A 21080-nucleotide genomic window follows, 5' to 3' on the forward strand; every position below is an offset into this window, starting at 1 on the left:
GAGGTTTCTGCCCGATACCAACGTCAAGAGCTTAAGTTGTGACTAAACAATAACTATACATTGGATCCATTGCAATACGTTTTTCCTGCAAAGTAATGGTTTGAACATAACGTAGGCCTACAAGGTTTCTTTCCCACCAGAGCGACTGTGTGTGTGTGTGTGTGTGCGTGCGTGTGCGTGTGTGTGTGTGTGTGTGTGTGTGTGTTACTGTGAAACACAATGAGCTGCTGAACACGAGAACATATTTGCTCCGACGCCAGATATCAGCAGAGTGTGTGTGTGTGTGTGTGTGTGTGTGTGTGTGTGTGTGTGTGTGTGTGTGTGTGTGTGTGTGTGTGCCAGATATCAGCAGATCAAGTCATGGTGATTTCTGTCACCAGGAAAAATGTGACAATGAGCGCGTGGTTCAACGTGGCGTGACACATGCAGTAATAACCGACAACAAAATGGCTACAGCAGCATGATGCGTCTTCAACAGGGGGTCCGGGACCCCTACGGTGGTCCTTAAACCCATTTAGGCCCTGAGATCAGATTCAAAAAATGTCTTCTACATCCTGACAGTTTTCTGAAAAAGCTATGTTTCTATGTCAGTGGTTCTTCGATTTTTCAAAAATAGCAGACCTACAAGCTCGTAGCGCGCCACTTGGTGGCGCGCTATGAGCTTGTAGATCTGCTATTTTTCAATAGCTAAAGCATAACATAATGCTAACACCAAAAGGGGTTCCCGCCCAAAATGGGTTAACCCATCGAAATTTAAAAAAATGTCTTCTAAATCTTGACAGTTTTCTTAAATACCCATGTTTTTGTATCAGTGGTGCTCAATATTTCATGTCAAGGACCCCCAGAATTATAGGTATTTGGCCGCGGACCCCCCATCTGAAAATATGTTGTTCCAGGGACACTCCCGGAAGCAACGATTTGAGTGAAAACATTCGCTCTGAAAGAATATATTTTCAAAGATTTGTGCCACATTTTCACGATTTTTCAAAAATAGCAGACCTACAAGCTCGTAGCGCGGCACTCGGTGCCACGCTATGAGCTTGTAGATCTGCTATTTTTCAACAGCTAAAGCATAACAACATAATGCTTAAAACACCAAAAGGGGTTCCCGCCCAAAATGGGTTAAATCTTCACTGATAGGATTATTATATATTTGTTTTTCCCCCATTAACTACTTGAACCCTAGCATCCCTATTCTGGATGGAACATTCGCTGAAAATAGCAGATCTACAAGCTTAACTTTTATATTGGCTATACTCAGAGGTGGACAGAGTACTTGAGTAAGAGTACAACATATGACCTGTTCGGATTTACCTGCACTACAAGTAAAAGTGGCTCAGTCAAAATGTTACTCAAAAAAGTACTTGCTTTTAAATGTAAGTATTCAAGAGTAAAAGAAAATGTCTTATCTTTCACGTCAACGGATTGCTGTATTTCTTTCCCCCACAATTATTTTATAGGACCTTAAGTTGTAACTGCATGATTTCACTGCATGATTTCTCTTAGCCCATTTTGGGCGGGAACGCCTTTTGGTGTTTCAAGCATTATGTTATACTTTAGCTATTGAAAAATAGCAGATCTACAAGCTCATAGCGCGGCACCGAGTGCCGCGCTATGAGCTTGTAGATCTGCTATTTTTGAATAATCGGGAAAAAATGGCGCAAATCTTTGAATATATATTTCAGAGCGAACATTTTTAACTCAAATCTTTGCTTCTGGGAGGTCTCTGGAACTACATATTTTCAGATGGGGGTCCGTGGCCCAATAGAGATAATTCTGGGGGGTCTTTGACATGGAAAAAGGTTGAGCACCGCTGACATAGAAACATAGGGTTTTTCAGAAAACTGTCAAGATTTAGAAGACATTTTGTAGAATCATTCCCAGGTCAAAATGGGTTTTGAGCAAAACAGTTTGAGCACCGAGCGAGAGAATTTCGCCGTGCTGCCGCTGGTGAGCACGGCTAGTGAGAGAGTGCACAGTAAATAAATGTGACAGAATCTTACTGGATGCAGAGAGGGAGTTTCCTGCTCTGAAAAAGAAAAAAAATGCCTTTTTGACTGAGATCCAGAGAACGACCACACACACACACACACACACACACACACACACACACACACACACACACACACACACACACACACACACACACACACACACACACACACACACACACACACACACACACACACACACACACACACACACACACACCGACGCGGAGGATTCGACACATTGTGAATGTGTAAACAGAATCAGGGGATTTTCTCGCAGCAAAAACCACATGAATGCTGGTTCTTCAACGTCGACACAATGGTGTCGCTTGTGTCACATCAACGCGTTATTTCCTACATATTCTGCTCGTGTTAAAGCACTTCACCCATTTTCAACCTTATCTTCACCTAATTGGTCCTTGATCCACTCATGCTCATTATAACCCATTTTGACCTGAGATCAGATTCTAAAAATGTCTGTTTGAAAATGACAGTTTTCTGAAAAAGCTATGTTTCTATGTCAGTCGTTCTTCGATTTTTCAAAAATAGCAGACCTACAAGCTCATAGCGCGCCACCGAGTGGCGCGCTATGAGCTTGTAGGTCTGCTATTTTTTTAAAAGATCTGCTATTTTTAAATAGCTAAAGCACAACATAATGCTAACACCAAAAGGGGTTCCCGCCCAAAATGGGTTAAGATGGCACCATTTCTGTCCACCAGTGTTGATTTTCGTCGACCAAAACTAAGACGAAAAAATGTTCGTTGACTACCTTTTTTTCACAGAGGAAAACTAAATGGAAACTAAATGAAAACTAAGCTATATGATGACTAAAACTAAGACTAAATATATCGACAATTTCGTCAACAAATAAAAACTAGACTAAAATGTTGGGAAGGGACTAGTGGACAAGAGATCCAGTATAAGTCATTTTACAATTAGTTGCATGCTGAAAATAGCAGATCTACAAGCATTTACGCATTGTGAGCTTGTAGATCAGCTATTTTCAGAAGTGTAAAAATCAGTCATTACGACGACATCAAGGCCCGCCAGAATACATTTCAGTCGACTAAATCAACAAAAAGTCATTTTACACTTGCATGCTGAAAAGCAGATCTGTTTGATTGTAGCTTGTAGATCGGTCATTACGATGGCATCAAGGCATGACTAAAACTAAATGAAAACTATTCAAAAGACTATGACTAAAACTAAATGAAAACTATTCAAAAGACTATGACTAAAACTAAATGAAAACTATTCAAAAGACTATGACTAAAACTAAAATAACATTTTTGCTGCCAAATACAACACTGATCTGTAGGCACATCTGGCAAGATTTCAACATTTTGTGGTTTTTATTTTTGTATTAATCTGTGAGCATAAAAACAGCACACATTGCTCTTACATGAAAGCCTCACTATGTAACCCTTTGAAATAATACAACGTGATTTTGTCCTTGTATGTATAGCAGGGTATGTGTTAATACAATATAACTTAACACAATGCATTCATTGGGGGGGGGGGGGGGGGGGGATGTTGCATTTTGTCCCCCTGATCTTCAATCGAGACATTCAGGTCACGTCTCACCTAGAACACAGGATCTGACACGTATTTTGACCTGATGGTCAAAAGATTCAATTCATCCCCCGAGCCAAGCAGGCAGGCAAAGGGCTCTATCAGCTCAATGGTAAAATGTCAGCACTATAGTGTCAGTGCGGGGAAAAAAAGGGTTCAATTCCCGAGCGGGATCGCAAATGTACTAAATAAAAAAATAGCAGATCTACAGTGCTGGAGAGACATGGATGAGAACCCCTGTTACTAAACAAGCACTATAGCAATTATTACTAACACAATACACACACAAAAAAACTATCACTTACTGAACCTTTTAAACTCGTCTAAAAGTTAAATAAACAGAGGGGAGGAAAGTGTGACGCAGCTGTCTCTCCCTGTTTCATGCTGCAGAGTCCTTTGTCCAAATATCGTCTTTTTTTCCTCTCTCTCTCTCTCCAAATATATTTGGCCCTTGTCCATGATTGGATCGTCAAAGCTACGTTGAACTTTAAGCTCTTAAATTAAACCACTTGTTCGGGGCCCGTATATGGACCTTTATGGGTCTGTTTACAGCAGATCATATTGGAAAGAAATTGGGCCAAACGTTTTAATTTCAAGAACCCCTATAACTCTTGAGAGTGTACAAATGGAACCAAATGGACCCGTAAGTAAGGTCACACCTATTATAAGGGGCCATTTGGAAGCCCCTCGAGGAACCAAGAGGGTTCCCGGGACCCCACTGTGAGACCCTCTGGTGTCGCAGGGTGTTTCCAACATGCACAACACCAGCACCCTGACTCTGTTTGACCAGAATGGAACAGAGCCTTCATTAGTATCATGAAGGCTGAATGAAGTATAAGCAAAAGGCCCAATTGCTTTCCAATATGGCTGCTGTGCATATAGAGCCTATTATTCCATCCTTACACTTGACATTAATCCATTTTGACCTGAGATCAGATTCTAAAAATGTCTTCTAAATCCTGACAGTTTTCTGAAAAATCTATGTTTCTATTTCAGTCGTTCTTCTTCGTTTTTCAAAAATAGCAGACCTACAAGCTCGTAGCGCGCCACTCGGTGGCGCGCTACGAGCTTGTAGATCTGCTATTTTTCAATAGCTAAAGCATAACATAATGCTAACACCAAAAGGGGTTCCCGCCCAGAATGGGTTAATGAACTCATACTTTTACAGTGTATATTGGGGTCCCAGAGATATATATATATATATATTTTAAAAGGCTCCATTTGTACACTCTCAGGTTCAGACCTGTAAGGGTTCATTTAGACTCCTATCGGGGCCCGCGGACTCTAGACGTCGACAGTCTACTAAATGTGTCTCTCCTTTGGTTCCCACTGCAAAGTCATTTATAAACCCGTCTTCAGGATTGGAGGGTCTTAAAAAAAATGTGATTTTTATGATTTAAAAAAAAAAAATCACAAGTCAAATAAACCGAGGAGAGGAAAGGTTTCATACGGTGGTCTCTCCTTGGTTGGCGCCGCCGCCGGCGCCGCCCAGTCGTTGATAGAACCTCCTCCACGATTGGACGGTCTTGCCCGACCACACCCAGAACCCCGACGTGATCCCCACGATCATGGTCATCAGGTACTTGATGATGAAGACGGTGAACTCGGGCTGCATGGGGGCGAAGTTGTGCGCGGGGCAGGGCACGGCGAAGCGCTTGCACGTTTTCATGTGCCACGTGCGCTCCCACTGCTCGCGGAAGGCCTGCTCGTAGAAGTAGCAGGCGATGACCACGGTGGCGGGCACGGTGTAGAGGACGCTGAAGACTCCGATCCGCACCATGAGCTTCTCCAGGTTCTCCGTCTTGGTGCCGTCGTGCTTCATGACGGTCCGGATGCGGAAGAGCGACACGAAGCCGGCGAGCAGGAAGGACGTCCCGATGAACAGGTAGACGAACAGCGGCACCAGGACGAAGCCGCGCAGAGACGCCACGTTGTAGATCCCCACGAAGCACACGCCGGTCAGCAGGTCGCCGTCCACCTGGAGGGGAGGAGAGCAATAAACAAGTATAAAGCAATAATAAAGCCCACAAGAGGTGTGACTCGAGGCAGTATTGTTTTTTGGCAGCACATTTAGATTTTTTTGTTTTAGTTATAGTCTCTTCAATAGCTTTCATTAAGTTTTAGACACATTTTAGTCATCTGGAATGTCCAGTCTAGTTTTAGTCGACTAAATGTCATAAGATTTTAGTCTAAAATCTAAAAGACTACATTTACAGTTGATTTAGTCGACTAAAATCTTGGCGTAATCACTGTTTTTACACTTGTTGAAAATCGTCGTGAGCTTGTAGATCAGCTATTTTCAGCATGCAAAAGTGTGAAATGACTTATACTAGATCTCTTGTCCACTATAGTCTAGTGGACTAACATTTTAGTCTAGTTTTTATTTGTTGACAAAATTATCAGTATATTTAGTCTTAGTTTTCATTTAGTTTTCGTCAGTGGAAAATGGTAGTCGACGAACATTTTTCTAACTAATTTTTCCAGTACAACAGGAAATGCTACGAATGGCACTAGGTGTCACATGGACGGACCGCATCAGAAATGTGGACCTCTATGGGGATCTACCACGCGTCACGGACAAAGTCAGAGAGAGAAGGACGAGGCTGGCAGGGCACTGCCAGCCTCATAGGGTTTACTTGACCCTAAGTAAATTGACCCTATGGGAACCAACCCAGGGCAAAGCCAGGAGGGGAAAGAAGCGTACCACCTATGTAGACGTGCTGCGGCGCGACAGCTTGGCTGACAACACTGCAGAGTTCAAGAACCTGATGTTGGATAGGAATTTGTGGAGGGCAGCGATCCAGGAATCCCGAGTTGGTGTTGGCTAGACCTCACTCTCGCAGCAACTAACTAACTAACTAACTACTACTACTGTTGGATATGGTTTCAACATTCACCAACCTGTCCCATAGCCAGAATGGAGATGGTTTCAACATTCACGTACCTGTCCCATAGCCAGTATGGATATGGTTTTAACATTCACCAACCTGTCCCATAGCCAGTATGGAGATGGTTTCAACATTCACCAACCTGTCCCATAGCCAGTATGGAGATGGTTTTAACATTCACCAACCTGTCCCATAGCCAGTATGGAGATGGTTTTAACATTCACCAACCTGTCCCATAGCCAGTATGGAGATGGTTTCAACATTCACCAACCTGTCCCATAGCCAGTATGGAGATGGTTTTGACATTCACGTACCTGTCCCATAGCCAGTATGGAGATGGTTTTAACATTCACCAACCTGTCCCATAGCCAGTATGGAGATGGTTTCAACATTCACCAACCTGTCCCATAGCCAGTATGGAGATGGTTTCAACATTCACCAACCTGTCCCATAGCCAGTATGGAGATGGTTTCAACATTCACCAACCTGTCCCATAGCCAGTATGGAGATGGTTTTAACATTCACCAACCTGTCCCATAGCCAGTATGGAGATGGTTTTAACATTCACCAACCTGTCCCATAGCCAGTATGGAGATGGTTTTAACATTCACCAACCTGTCCCATAGCCAGTATGGAGATGGTTTCAACATTCACCAACCTGTCCCATAGCCAGTATGGAGATGGTTTTAACATTCACCAACCTGTCCCATAGCCAGTATGGAGATGGTTTTAACATTCACCAACCTGTCCCATAGCCAGTATGGAGATGGTTTCAACATTCACCAACCTGTCCCATAGCCAGTATGGATATGGTTTTAACATTCACCAACCTGTCCCATAGCCAGTATGGAGATGGTTTTAACATTCACCAACCTGTCCCATAGCCAGTATGGAGATGGTTTTAACATTCACGTACCTGTCCCATAGCCAGTATGGAGATGGTTTCAACATTCACCAACCTGTCCCATAGCCAGTATGGATATGGTTTTAACATTCACGTACCTGTCCCATAGCCAGTATGGAGATGGTTTTAACATTCACGTACCTGTCCCATAGCCAGTATGGAGATGGTTTTAACATTCACCAACCTGTCCCATAGCCAGTATGGAGATGGTTTTAACATTCACGTACCTGTCCCATAGCCAGTATGGAGATGGTTTTAACATTCACGTACCTGTCCCATAGCCAGTATGGAGATGGTTTTAACATTCACGTACCTGTCCCATAGCCAGTATGGAGATGGTTTTAACATTCACGTACCTGTCCCATAGCCAGTATGGATATGGTTTTAACATTCACCAACCTGTCCCATAGCCAGTATGGATATGGTTTTAACATTCACCAACCTGTCCCATAGCCAGTATGGAGATGGTTTTAACATTCACGTACCTGTCCCATAGCCAGTATGGAGATGGTTTCAACATTCACGTACCTGTCCCATAGCCAGTATGGAGATGGTTTTAACATTCACCAACCTGTCCCATAGCCAGTATGGATATGGTTTCAACATTCACGTACCTGTCCCATAGCCAGTATGGAGATGGTTTTAACATTCACGTACCTGTCCCATGGCCAGTATGGAGATGGTTTTGACAGCAGGTACAGCCCAGGCGGTCAGGTGGAAGTACTGACTGTTTGACTCGATGGCCTCATGACCCCATTTCATGCCCGCTGACAGGAACCACGTCAGCGACAAGATCACCCACCTGGAAATACAAGAGTTGATTGATTAATTAACCCATTTTGGTGTTTTAAACATTATGTTATAATTTAGCTATTGAAAAATAGCAGATCTACAAGCTCATAGCGCGCCACCGAGTGGCGCGCTACGAGCTTGTAGGTCTGCTATTTTTGAAAAATAGTGAAAATGTTCCTGAAATCTTTGAATATATGTTCTTTCAGAGCAAGTTTTTAACTTAAATCTTTGCTACTGGGAGGGTCCCTGGAACAACATATTTTCAGATCGGGGTCGGCGGCCAATGTCATATATATTTGGGGTTCCTTGACATGAATACGTTTGAGAACAACTGACATGGAAACATGGGTTTTTTTAATAAAACTGTCAGGATTTAGAAGAATTTCGACGTCAGGCCCTAAATGGGTTAAACCGTTTCATCCCAGCTGAGAGGAACCATGTTAACCCATTTTTGGGCGGGAACCCCTTTTGGTGTTAGCATTATGTTATGCTTTAGCTACTGAAAAATACCAGATCTACAAGCTCATAGCGCGCCACCGAGTGGCGCGCTATGAGCTTGTAGGTCTGCTATTTTTGAAAAATCGAAGAACAACTGACATAGAAACATAGCTTTTTCAGAAAACTGTCAGGATGTAGAAGACATTTTTAGAATCTGATCTCAGGTCAAAATGGGTTAATGACAAGATCACCCGCCCAGCTGAGCTAATGAACTTTTATATTTTCAATAATTTTGTTCTTTTTTCATTCAAGTCATTTGGACCCACCATATGGAGCTGGCCATGCCGAAGAAGTACAGTATCATGAACAGGATGGTGCAGCCCTCTTTCTTGGTGCCCTGGGCCACGGTTCGATACCCGTCCTCCTTGAACTTGTCGATGCACACCACCTGTATGGGACAATAATTGTACAAACCAAATCAGCACAGCATCACCACAAACAATAATGTCTTTTTCGGTATGAATCCTCTCATCTCCATATTTTAACTTTTTGTGGGGGGTTTTCTCCATAAATGAACACCCTACTTGATCATGCTAGCCTGATTATCAGACTGTAGCTTTCTTGAAGCTTCAGTCTGACATTGTCTCCTGTCTGAGCGATTTCAAAGGGGAGGGGATTAGAATTTCCCTCAACCAGTAGCCATTGGTGTTGTTTTTCCCTCCTTCCTCTGTGTGTTGCGCTGCGTGATGACGCTGAAAACGGGACTCGGCGCTGATTGGTTGTTACCCAACCCCACCACCGATTCTCATTGGATAATACATTTTTGTACCGAAGAAATTATAGGTTCACAGTGCAACACCAGACCAAGAGACGCAGTCCACTCAGAGTGGGCGGGGTCTTTGGGCTGGATCCAGGCTATGATCATGCTACATCGTCACACAAAAGCATCAAAAATAGCAGATCCGCAAGCTTCTGAATTTGAATCCTGAAAGGTTAGTATAATGTAAATGGGGCATGGGGCTCAAACAGGGCTGTGAATGCAGTATTTTCCTATACGGTACAGCATGGCCTATTTAATGTTATGCGACTTAACTCCCTTGTCAACAGTCACGACAGAGGCGCTGTCGGAGACTTGTCTTGATAAAATAGCAGATCTACAAGCTCGTAGCGCGCCACCGAGTGGCGTGCTACGAGCTTGTAGGTCAGCTATTTTAGAAAAGTCAAAGAACGACTGACATAGAAACATAGCTTTTTCAGAAAACTGTCAGGATGTAGAAGACATTTTTAGAATCTGATCTCAGGTCAAAATGGGTTAACCTTATAGTTTGTTCCAAATATCGTTATAGGTTGACAAACTAGACGTTGTGGTACATGTATTGCTACGGGGGAGGGCAGCTGTAGGTAGTTGTTTTCTCCTCTCTCTCTCTCTCTCTCAGATTCACGGGTCCAGCCCGTTCACTCAGCTCTGAATCATTCCATAACTCAGTCAACGCCGCATCTCACCACCGGTTGGGCCACCACTCAGGCTTCGTACACACACATCAGACGAACATGCTCTGTGCTGTCCGTGTTTCATGGCCGCCTCAATGCTTTTCCAATGGAAGTCACATGGTTTGACCAAACAGTTGTGTGTGATGGGGGAGGGGGGTGCAATCAAACAAGTGTTTAGTCAAACCATGTGACTTCCATTGGAAAAGCATTGGGGCGGCCATGAAACACAGGCAGAGCACAGCACAGTTGTTCTTTATGTGTGTACGAAGCCTCAGAAGTCCACCAAATGTCACCAGCCATCAGCCTATTCACCTGTTTCCTAGGCTGTGTGTTTTCCACTTCCTGTCGATTTGATCCAATGAAATCCAATGAAACTGGTCAGATGACCAATGATATCCAATGAAATCGACAGGAAGTGGAAAACACACAGCCTAGGAAACAGGTGAATATAAAGCACCTGTGTTCCCAACCATCATTATATTTTCCTCCAGCCATGTTCCCTCCAGTCCTTCCCAAACAATTAGATAGTTAGTTTGTTTGTTTGTCCAGTCCAAAGCAGCTCATCTTAGTTTTTCAACTAGTTCATCTACTTTTAAATCATTACTGGGAACACTTTACAGGGAAGGGGCAGTTTAGTACGGGGGCACCCTCTCTACATGTGTTATGTTTCCACCAGGTTAGAGGTGAGTGCCACATGTTGTCATTTATTTTTGTACAAGGAAGATTAGTAGGAAGATTTGTTTCCCTGTTTGACAGGTTAGACTTGATTTATTTATTTTAGATGGTAGTTTTCCCTTATTTTGGCACCACCAATCCCTTCCCATATCTTAGTGTTATTTGGCTTGATTTTCATTATTTGTTAAACAAAGCTTTAACAAATAATGTTAAATAGCAGATCTACAAGCTCACTGTGCACTCGGTGCCGAGCTACGAGCTAGTAGATCTGCCATTTTTGAAAGATCTTGAAAATGTGGTGCAAATCTTTGAATATATATTCTTGCCTAGCGAATGTTTTTTTTAACTCAAATCTTTGGTTCTGGTGGTCCCTGGAACAACACATTTTCAGATGGAGGGTCGGCGGCCAATAAGGGCCTTTCTTGGCTCCACCCCTCTTTCATTGTTTATATTGTGTTTAGTTTCCAAGATGGCCGCAGCACCAGGAGGGGGTGGGGCGGGGGTGAGTGGGCGGGGTCGACATATGCCCTTACTGGGCTGCATTCAAAACACTTGCCTTGTGACCGACACCTGACTTGTGTCTGAACATGGCTTTGATGGATGTGTTCTGCCCCCCTCCCCCCCATCAAACAAGATGTTTGGTCAAACCATATGGGCTTCCATTGAAGCGGCCATTTAACACAAGACAGACACAAGACAGACACAAGACAGGTGTCTTGAATGTGTGAACGCAGCCCAGAGGAGAGGGGTGGGGCCGAGAAGGGCCTTTATTACATTCCCGCCCCCATTCAGGGCGGGAACCCCTTTTGGTGTTTTAACTAAGCATTATGTTATGCTTTAGCTATTGAAAAACAGCAGATCTACAAGCTCATAGCGCGGCACTTGGTGCCGCGCTACAAGCTTGTAGGTCTGCTATTTTTGAATAATCGTGAAAATGTGGTGCAAATCTTTTAATATATATTCTTGTATGTACCAGATGTATACCTCTGATCCATAGCCTTACTCATGGACCAGAGCTACATCCCTACCTGCTTTCTCTGCACCATTTAAGGCCGTTTCCAAATGTTAAAATGTAAAAGACCAATATTATTATGAAGAAAACAAGATGTTAAGACCGCTAAACCAAATAGAATAAAGTTTACCTTCAGAAAAGGCGTTGTTTATGGCTTGTGAATGTAGGTCTTTTAACCCATTTTGACCTGAGATCAGATTCTAAAAATGTCTTCTACATCCTGACAGTTTTCTGAAAAAGCTATGTTAGTATGTCAGTCGTTCTTCGATAATAAAAAAAAATAGCAGACCTACAAGCTCGTAGCGCGCCACTCGGTGGCGTGCTATGAGCTTGTAGATCTGCTATTTTTCAATAGCTAAAGCATAACATAATGCTAACACCAAAAGGGGTTCCCGCCCAGAAGGGTTAACATGTAATGTCTATGGAGTGACGTCACGTCAACACCACTAGGTCTGGAAAGGGGGCGGGGAAGGGCTGTGAGATAGACTTCGCACACCACTGTCAAATAAATACCTTGTCTTCCAGGAAGAAGCCGGCGGCGTAGGCCACGGCCACCATGAAGTAGCATCCGGACAGGAAGATGATGGGCCTCTCCGGGTAGCGGAAGCGCCTCATGTCCACCAGGTAGGTGAGCACGGTAAAGGCCGTGCTGGCGCAGCACAGCAGCGCCCATGTCCCCACCCACAGCCTGCCGAACTTCACCTCCTCCTCGGTGAAGTACATCACGCCGTTGGGTTTGGAGGGCTCGCACGGAGCGCCGCAGTCCTTGGCACCCAGGAACTGATGGTGGTGGTAACGGGGGGGGGGGGGGGGGGGAAGGCTTGTTAAACCCATTTAGACCTGACCTCAAAATTACAAAAAAATCTTCTAAATCCTCCAGTTTTCTGAAATAAGTATTTTCACGATTTTTCAAAAATAGCCGACCTACAAGCTCATAGCGCGCCACTCGGTGGCGCGCTATGAGCTTGTAGATCTGCTATTTTTCAATAGCTAAATTACAACATAATGTTTAAAACACCAAAAGGGGTTCCCGCACAAAATGGGTTAATTAATTGGGAGCTTCAATACAGTGTGCAGACTGCCTTCCTTTTTCTCCCAACAGGGAAAGAACTGCCATCAGAAAAGGATGATTTTGTTGTCACGGCACACGTTTTAGTGTTAAGAAGTTTTTGTTTTGTTTCTCCTATTCGTGCACACCCTGATCTGTTAATTTCTAGGACCGTCACAGTCGTGACATCTTGTTTGACGATAAATTGTCGCACGTATAATTCCAATTAACGGTTTAATTGTGCTTTTGACATTGAACATTGGGAACATTCCCTGTTGTATCAGGGACTCTGGACACATCCTAGTCTAGCACTATGTGTGGACTCGTGCAATATGGTCACTGGACTTGTGCAATATGGTCACTGGACCTTAGTCTAGCACTTTGTGCAATAAGGGCTACGTGCAATATGGACATATCAATGTTTTTTTCTTCCTGCTCATATCCTTATTTATTTATTTAAACCATATCTGCTTTTACTACTGTACTTAATGTGTCCTCCTTACTGACATGTTTGCACTATTGGTGAGATGCCAAAATACTTCGCATCTCTTCGCTGTACTGTACTGTACTTTACTTGTACTGTACATTGACAATAAATTGAATCTCATCTCATCTCAAAGACATATTTCTGTTTTGCCTTTTAGGCTAACAGGTCAAATACCGTAAGACAAATACCTTTATAAGTGATATAGACATTTGACTTATTTAATGATTTTACACTTTCTAAATAAATTTAAAAAACACCCCACTATCACTTTTTCTTTGCAAAAAAATACATGGCACAAATAGCAGATCTACAAGCTGACAACACGTTGCATGGTGACACGTTGCCAGCTTGTAGATCTGCCATTTTTGTTACTTGTTTGTATGACACCGTAATAATAACTAACACTATTTCTATACAGAACAGTCCCAGTACCTGGTAGCCCAGGTAGGAGGGCAGCTCCAGCTGCAGGGGGCAGGTGAAGTGGGGGGACGTGTGCTGGTGGGGAGGCTGCTGGATGGGGGGTCGGCCCGCATGGGACGGGTGCAGGGTGACGGCTTCGGGCAGGAGGTGGCCTATAGGGATGCAAATGTTCAGTTTAATCATTAAAGCGACACGAGGACATTTTCTTACACCTTCACTTTACTGACAAGGACACCTTTTGGCCACAATTTGCGTGCGTGGATTTCAAGATTGTTTTATTTATCTGCAAGCAGCTTCGGGAAAATAAAAATATGTATATGTTTCTAAGACGGCAACAATTCATAAAATAAATCCACTAAAACCCCCAGGCGCTGTTGCTATATATATATATATATAGACTCTCATTCTATTTCTCTTGTAGAAGACGACCATTTCCGCTCCTCAAAATACATTTTAGTCGACTAAATCAACTGTAGATTTAGTCGACTAAAACTAGACTAACACTAAAACATTCCAGGTGTCGAGCACAGATCGACCGAGAGCTCTGCTACGCCGTAAATATGATCGAAAATTAATGAATAGAAAGCTCGTTCTTGGCATGTAACACACTCAGCAGAAAAGGGATACAACTTGAAGAGCAGCAGTGAAGAACTCTCTCAAAAGCTACAATCAAAGAGAATTAGCCATTGGCCTGCAAAAAAGGGGTTTATATTACCATGCCAAACTGTGCCTATCAAAGGTCACTTGTGCAATAAATCAAGCGATTTAAATGGAAGGCAAACATTTACACTGGCTCAGCCAGATCTATGCTCTCTTAAAGGGGAAAACCACCCATTTTCAACATTTTACTATGTCATTAATATACCTTAGAGCTGTTGTGTGGAAATAATAAAAAAGTCCGCCCATTTTGTGTTTCCTAGAACTGTAATTATGAAAAAAATCATTAACATGGTGAAACACATCTTGATGACATCATCAAGATGTGTTTCACCATGTTAATGATTTTTTTCAGACCTCTAGTTCTAGGAAACACATAATGGGGGAACTTTTTTATTATTTCCACAAAACAGCTCTAAGGTACATTAATGACATAGTCATGAGTGAGTTTTAACATCCTACCGGGTACGGGGGTGGGGTTCCCGGTGTTGTCGGTGCTGTTCAGACCCACGCAGATGTCCGGCCCGCCATGGACCGGGAAGTTATGGCAGCGCAGCCGCTCGGGCCACTGGAAGCCGAACTTGTTCATGAGCGCCTCGCAGCCCTGCGTGGGAGAGGAGAGGGGCAACGGTTAAAATCAGTGCCTCGCAGCCCTGCGTGGGAGAGTAGAGGGGCAACGGTTAAAATCAAAGTCATGGATTTTGAATCTATTCAAGGGAAACTTCACCCTTTTTGCAAAAAGAATATATGTTAATGACGTTTAGAAGATTTAGAACACTTTCCTGGGGGTCTTTATGTGTGTAATATGTGGCTTTAGATCTTTTATATTTTAGCAGTGAGCCCCAGTGTCTCTGATGTCATGGACACTGGGCTCACTCTTTTCCTGGACTACATGTTGTCTCAGTAAGACAGCCCTCCCCCTATCCACAAGGAAGAGCAGTGCACCAAAGCATTATGGGAATTGTAGTCCAGGAAGGAAGTGAGCCCAGTGTCGATGACATCAGAGACACTGGGCTCAATGCTAAAATCTAAAATATCTAAAACCACATATTACACACATAAAGACTCCCAGGAAAGTGTTCTAAATCTTCTAAACGTCATTTTTTTTGCAAAAAGGGTGAAGTGTCCCTTTAATAAAACATAATCGATACAAAGCGTGCACCAAATGTTTCATACATTTTTAGTTTGAACATTCTTGTTGCACTTATCGAGTCTCTAGGCTACAAAACACAGTCCCCTCCCCTGTCTGTCTTATAGGCTACTGAATGGGGCGGAGGAGAGCAGAGGAACGAGGTCATGGATTTTGCTTTTTCCTAGTTGTCGGTTTAATCAGCTACTGTACGTTTGATGTGAGCTCTAGGCTATATGTTCAAAGACGAGCCGTAACAACGAAAATGAAACTACAACTCTAGTTTTTCTCACGGTGCGTTGCAAGCTTGACGACGCAGGAATCAGGAATGCATGTCCCCCGGTCTCACAAAGATCCAGTACTTGATTCTTAACGTTTGCTGTCAAGTCTGGATGTTAAAACTTATGTCAGTTATGTTTATATCACTAGTCACTGTGATTTGAAATGTGAGTTTGGTCACCTAGGTACCTAGGGGTACCTAGCTGAAATTGAGCTAGGTACCCCCTGGAACTCCCTCAAGTAGTACCTAGCTCAATTTGAGATAGTTAGGAACCAAATGGACCCTTATGGGTCTGTAACTCAGAGAGTGTACAAAGAGTGTACAAATAGTGTACATTTGTACACTCTCTGAGTTCAATTTACAGTGGTTTTACAATATAAATTGGGGTACCAGAGATAGAAATGCCATTAAATCGGGGGTCCGTAGCATAATGCGTGTGAAACTGGGGGTCCATTAAATTAATATGTTTCGGAATCAGTGCTAGAGCCGTAAAAATCCTCCCTTATCGGGGTCACTGGCATATGTTTTCAAATGGGGGTCCGTGGCCTAATAAATGTTGATTTGGGGGTCCTTGACACGAAAATGTTTGGGAACCACTGACTTAAGAGCTCACTGGTGGTTATGGGGTGGTGGTGGTTATGGGGTGGTGGTGGTTATGGGGTGGTGGTGGTTATGGGGTGGTGGTGGTGGTGGTTATGGGGTGGTGGTGGTTATGGGGTGGTGGTGGTGGTGGTTATGGGGTGGTGGTGGTTATGGGGTGGTGGTGGTGGGAGCAAACAGCTCATAACAACAAACCAGGGACACATATATAATGCACAATGAACACAGACTTAGGTGAGCGTAAATACAACCCACCCACATGGTAAAGTGCATGTGTGTGTACTCTCCAGTGTATTCTGCCTGAACTAACCTTGCAGGGCGGCTACGTATCATTCTTGTCGTCTCATCTCTGTACATTGACAGCGTGCACAGTCACATAACTGTAGTAACCCGACACCGCACGTTACAGCCAAATGTGTACTCCGTACGTCGTATGGCAGGGGCCGGCCGTGCGCCGAAAATAGCAGATCTACGAGCTCACAGCGCGCCATGGACGCGGCACAGCGCGAGCTTGTAGATCTGCTATTTTCAACGGGCGACCCGCTATACGGCGAGGTATAACTCCCAGGAATTCACACATTGTTGCTTTTCTAGCCAGTTGGTCTGATTTAAGGACCCATTCACATTGCATTATGTTATAAATATGGACCTGTACACTGTCTCTCTCAGTGTGAATCCTTTACATTGCAGCTATGCCATCTGTTTGCACCTTCTCAACGCAGAGCCAGCCATAACAGCGGGAGTGAGGGGCAGTATATATAATGTCGGCACCACTGCAAAAGAGGGTCTCACTACCCCCTTTTTGAGCGGTGCACACCACTCCAATAACTGGCCGTGTGTGTCTATGGCCTCACTCACACCGCATCTAGCATACAACATTGATGCATGCTAGATGTAAAGAAACATTTGTGTTGTACGGCTTTCGGCTGTGTTTTTCGACTGCCCCCCTCCCCCTCATACAACAAAAATGTTGTCAAACCATGTGACTCCCATTGGAAATGCATTGTGAGCTTGCATCAGTCAATAAGTCTCATGCATCAGCTATACATCAATCTGTTGTGAAGGTGTGAGTCAGGCCTAAGTGTGTCCCTATGTATGTCCCTATGTATGTCTCTATGTGTGTCCCTATGTGTGTCCCTATGTGTCCCTAAGTGTCACTGTAGTAAAACATAAACATAATAAAACAACATTCCGTGAGGCAGGGTGTCGTGTCGCAGACCCCCAGCGAATGCTCGGACCTCCTGGTTGGGGACCCCTGACTTAAAAGGGTTCATCGGTTCATTGATAATATACAAAATAATTCAAAAGCGTGGTTCTCAATTATTCAATTAATCAGAAATAAAGGGTATATATGGACAGTCGTACCTGACGTGCACGCTCGCACAGCGAGCGGCAGGGAGGGATGGCGGCGTCCAGAACCGTGCAGACCGGCGCGTACATGGAGCACAAGAAGAACTTCAGGTCCGCCGAACACTGGACCTAATGAACAGGGTGGGAATTAACTTTAACTCATTTTGACCTGAGATCAGATTCTAAAAATGTCTTCTAAATCCTGACAGTTTTCTGAAAAAGCTGTTTCTATGTCAGTCGTTCTTCGATTTTTCTAAAATATTTTTCAATAGCTAAAGCAAAACATAATAGGTGTATTATTAGGTGTATTATTAACCAATGAAGTACTATTGTGTACTTCTGTCTAAAATAGACAATCTACAAGCTTGTTGATAAGCTATTTCTGAAGATTCTGGGGGGAAAAAACAACATTTGAGTATTTTGTTTTGGTAGCCTACTTTAAGATAAACTTTAGGTGTAATTTGATGCCAACACCTTGGTACTTCCTTTCCTCAAGGATAATTTTGTACATACGAGTACAATGCCTGCCATCATCGAGATAATAGAGTCTGCCTGCTTGATTATTGCCTGTGACCTTGACACGATCGAAATGTCTCAATGTCTCAAAAACAGGGACCATCCATTCCAAACTGTATAAGTTAAAATAATGTATTAACATAGTACTCTTACCATACAGATTGTATAAGTTATAGATTATAATTCTTATACAATCTGTATGGTAGAGTATGTTGATACAGTATTATAACTTATAATACTGTATCAACATACTCTATACATATAAGTTATATTGTATTAACATACTCTACCATACTGTATAAGTTATATTGTATTATACTCTTCCATATTTTATATTAACATAGGCCTACTACCACCCTACATATTGTACAAAATGACATGTTCAATCTCAGCTCTTCAAGTAGGTCCATGTGTCTCCCGTCATGTTACAGGCCTAATGGTGTCTTTTATTTTATGTTGAATATTAATTATTATGTAATCTGCCTTTTTAAGAATCTGGGGTGTATTAGTTAGTTTAGTATTCACTTGATCATTGTTTTGCAAACTGTCATGTCTGTTTATTGTCATTGTTTATGTAAACTCTAAAGGTGTCCCTGGAAGTCCATATGGGCTGGGCTTCTTAAAGGAGAATTCCATGCTAGAAGGCTTTTTTAATACCTTTCTTTGTAGTGGTCCCCACCAAAGAGGTCCAGGTGTTTTTTGTGCAAAAACTCCTTATTGGCTATTTCCCCTACCATAAGCCCTCAATGAATTGCATTGAATTGAATGGGAATTGAATGGGGCTATGGGGTGTTGTGCTAATTCGCTTATTTCCATCGAAATAAGTAGTAAAGTGTGCCGCTTGGGATATTATTTACATTATGAAGAGAGGATATATACAAAAAATCACACCCGTGTGAACTGAGTGGTGTAAGGTTTTATATAGCATGATCAGCTGTGGTCTGACGTAATGTCTGACGTTAAAGATCTTTGGCTAGGTAGACTCGTCTTCTGATGTGATGATTTGTGACCATGAAGTTGATTCACCTGGAGTTTTTGTCCGATGTGAGGTATTATATAAGGTAAGGTATTATATACCCTGATCAGCTCTGATCTGACGTAATGAAATCACACCTGGATGTGATTTCACAACTGGCTTTTTTTGTGCAGAGAAAATGACCACGGTTGCTACGGTCATCCAGTTCACCCGGGTGTGATTTAATTACGTCAGAAATTATTTTGAACATAGCAACCATGGTCATTTTTTTATGCACACAAAAGCCAGTTGTAGGAGTGGTTTACACCACTCAAAAAAATGTAATTTTGAGCGATGGAAATAAGCGAATTAGCACAACACCCCATAGCCCCATTCAATTCCCATTCAATGCAATTCATTGAGGGATTATGGTAGGGAAATAGCCAATAAGGAGCTTTTGCACAAAATAACACTTGGACCTCTTTGGTGGGGACGTAACAACTACAAATAAAGGTAAGAAAGCCTTTTAGTATGGAATTCTCCTTTAAGCATTACACTTAAATAAAGAATCAATCAAACAATCAATCAGTTATTCATTCAAAAAAGGTTATGGTAGTAACCTATATGAACACAAATGTTTACTTGCACCACAGGTAGTATATTTGCACTGTATTTACCTTGACCAGTGGGTAGAACTGGTGCACCTCCAGGCCAGCGTCCTCCTGGTTGGAGTGCCCCAGCAGGTTGGGTAGGATGGTCTGGTTGTACTGGAGGTCCGCGCACAGGGGGATGGAGATGGGCTGACAGTTACCGTGCTCTGAGCCCCAGACACCACCATGGACACCCCCCTGTTCACCCCCGTGTTCACCTCCATGTTCACCCGCACACAGCCCCAACATACCGCCCCAAAAAAACACCCAAACCCCAAACAACGAGAACGGTTTAATCTGTCTCATGCTTGCTTTCTGTTTTTTTGTTTTTGTTTTTAAACTTTCACTCAGTAGTTTTATGTTGTCTTGTTTTATTATGTGTGATGATGCGTCTTTGTTTGAATGTGTTTTTTTAAATATATATATATGTATTATGGCGTTATCTGTGGTTATTATCTACTACTACTTATTTGATTTTCAAATCTAATGAAGTCAAATCGAATCGAATCAAGCCAGCTGCAAACCGCTGTCGCCATAGTTGAGGAGGAGGAGGAGGAGGAAACACACACTTTGGTTCCCAGAGTTTTCAGAAACGCTTCAAAACAAAAATTTACAAATATATAAACGAAACTCGAGCCCCAAAAACAAACCCCGCAGATTCACGAACACAACAGACCTGGGAGGAGGAGGAGGACTGCTGTGTCATAGTTGACTTGAGGGGAAGAAACTTTAAGTTGAAGGTTAAAAAAAAGAAAAGAAAGAAAAATGCTTCAAAATGTAGTGGAAATATATATTTGAAGCGTCCCGTGGCTGTAAGGTATGTTCTGTAGTCCAACAAGCTCCTGGAAACAAGGTTTTTTTTATATATATAACGGTGAATGTTGTTATAATTTTCCTCTCATAAAGTTTGTACTCCTCATAAAGAGAGCTTCGTTTCGCCGTGGTGGATCCTCATGGCTCTCCTTTGTAGTTCTCCCGTGTCGTGTGCGCTCCCCGTGCGTGCGTCCAACACACACTCACTGTAAAACGGCAGTGTGGTACCATCCAGAAAAATGGAGAAAAAAGCATTAAATAAATCCTTCTTCGTAAAAAATGGTTACGTAAAAGTCCACGGTTGTAACTTCTAAACTCTCTCTCGCCGCGCACAGTGTGCACTAGTGCGTGAGAGGAGAGCACAGACAGACACAGACAGACACACGGTCTGCAGCAGAAGTAGCTCCACACA

At 43.0% G+C, this 21080-nt stretch overlaps 1 protein-coding gene across 1 annotated transcript; it reads right to left on the bottom strand.

The window, feature by feature from the left end:
- Window positions 1-5001: 5001 nt before the first annotated feature.
- On the bottom strand, window positions 5002-20253 carry LOC306935087 (frizzled-7-like). The gene is made up of 8 exons (XM_079517940.1): window positions 19883-20253; window positions 17750-17863; window positions 14838-14979; window positions 13731-13870; window positions 12277-12543; window positions 8912-9033; window positions 8013-8157; window positions 5002-5541 (listed from the first exon to the last, which is right to left on the bottom strand). The coding sequence occupies exons 1-8, from the start codon at window positions 20159-20161 to the stop codon at window positions 5008-5010; spliced, it is 1743 nt and encodes a 580-aa protein (XP_079374066.1). The 5' UTR covers window positions 20162-20253; the 3' UTR covers window positions 5002-5007.
- Between the last annotated feature and the right edge of the window lie 827 nt (window positions 20254-21080).

This window comes from Electrona antarctica (genome assembly GCF_951216825.1).
Source record: "Electrona antarctica genome assembly, chromosome: 13".
NCBI lineage: Eukaryota > Metazoa > Chordata > Actinopteri > Myctophiformes > Myctophidae > Electrona > Electrona antarctica.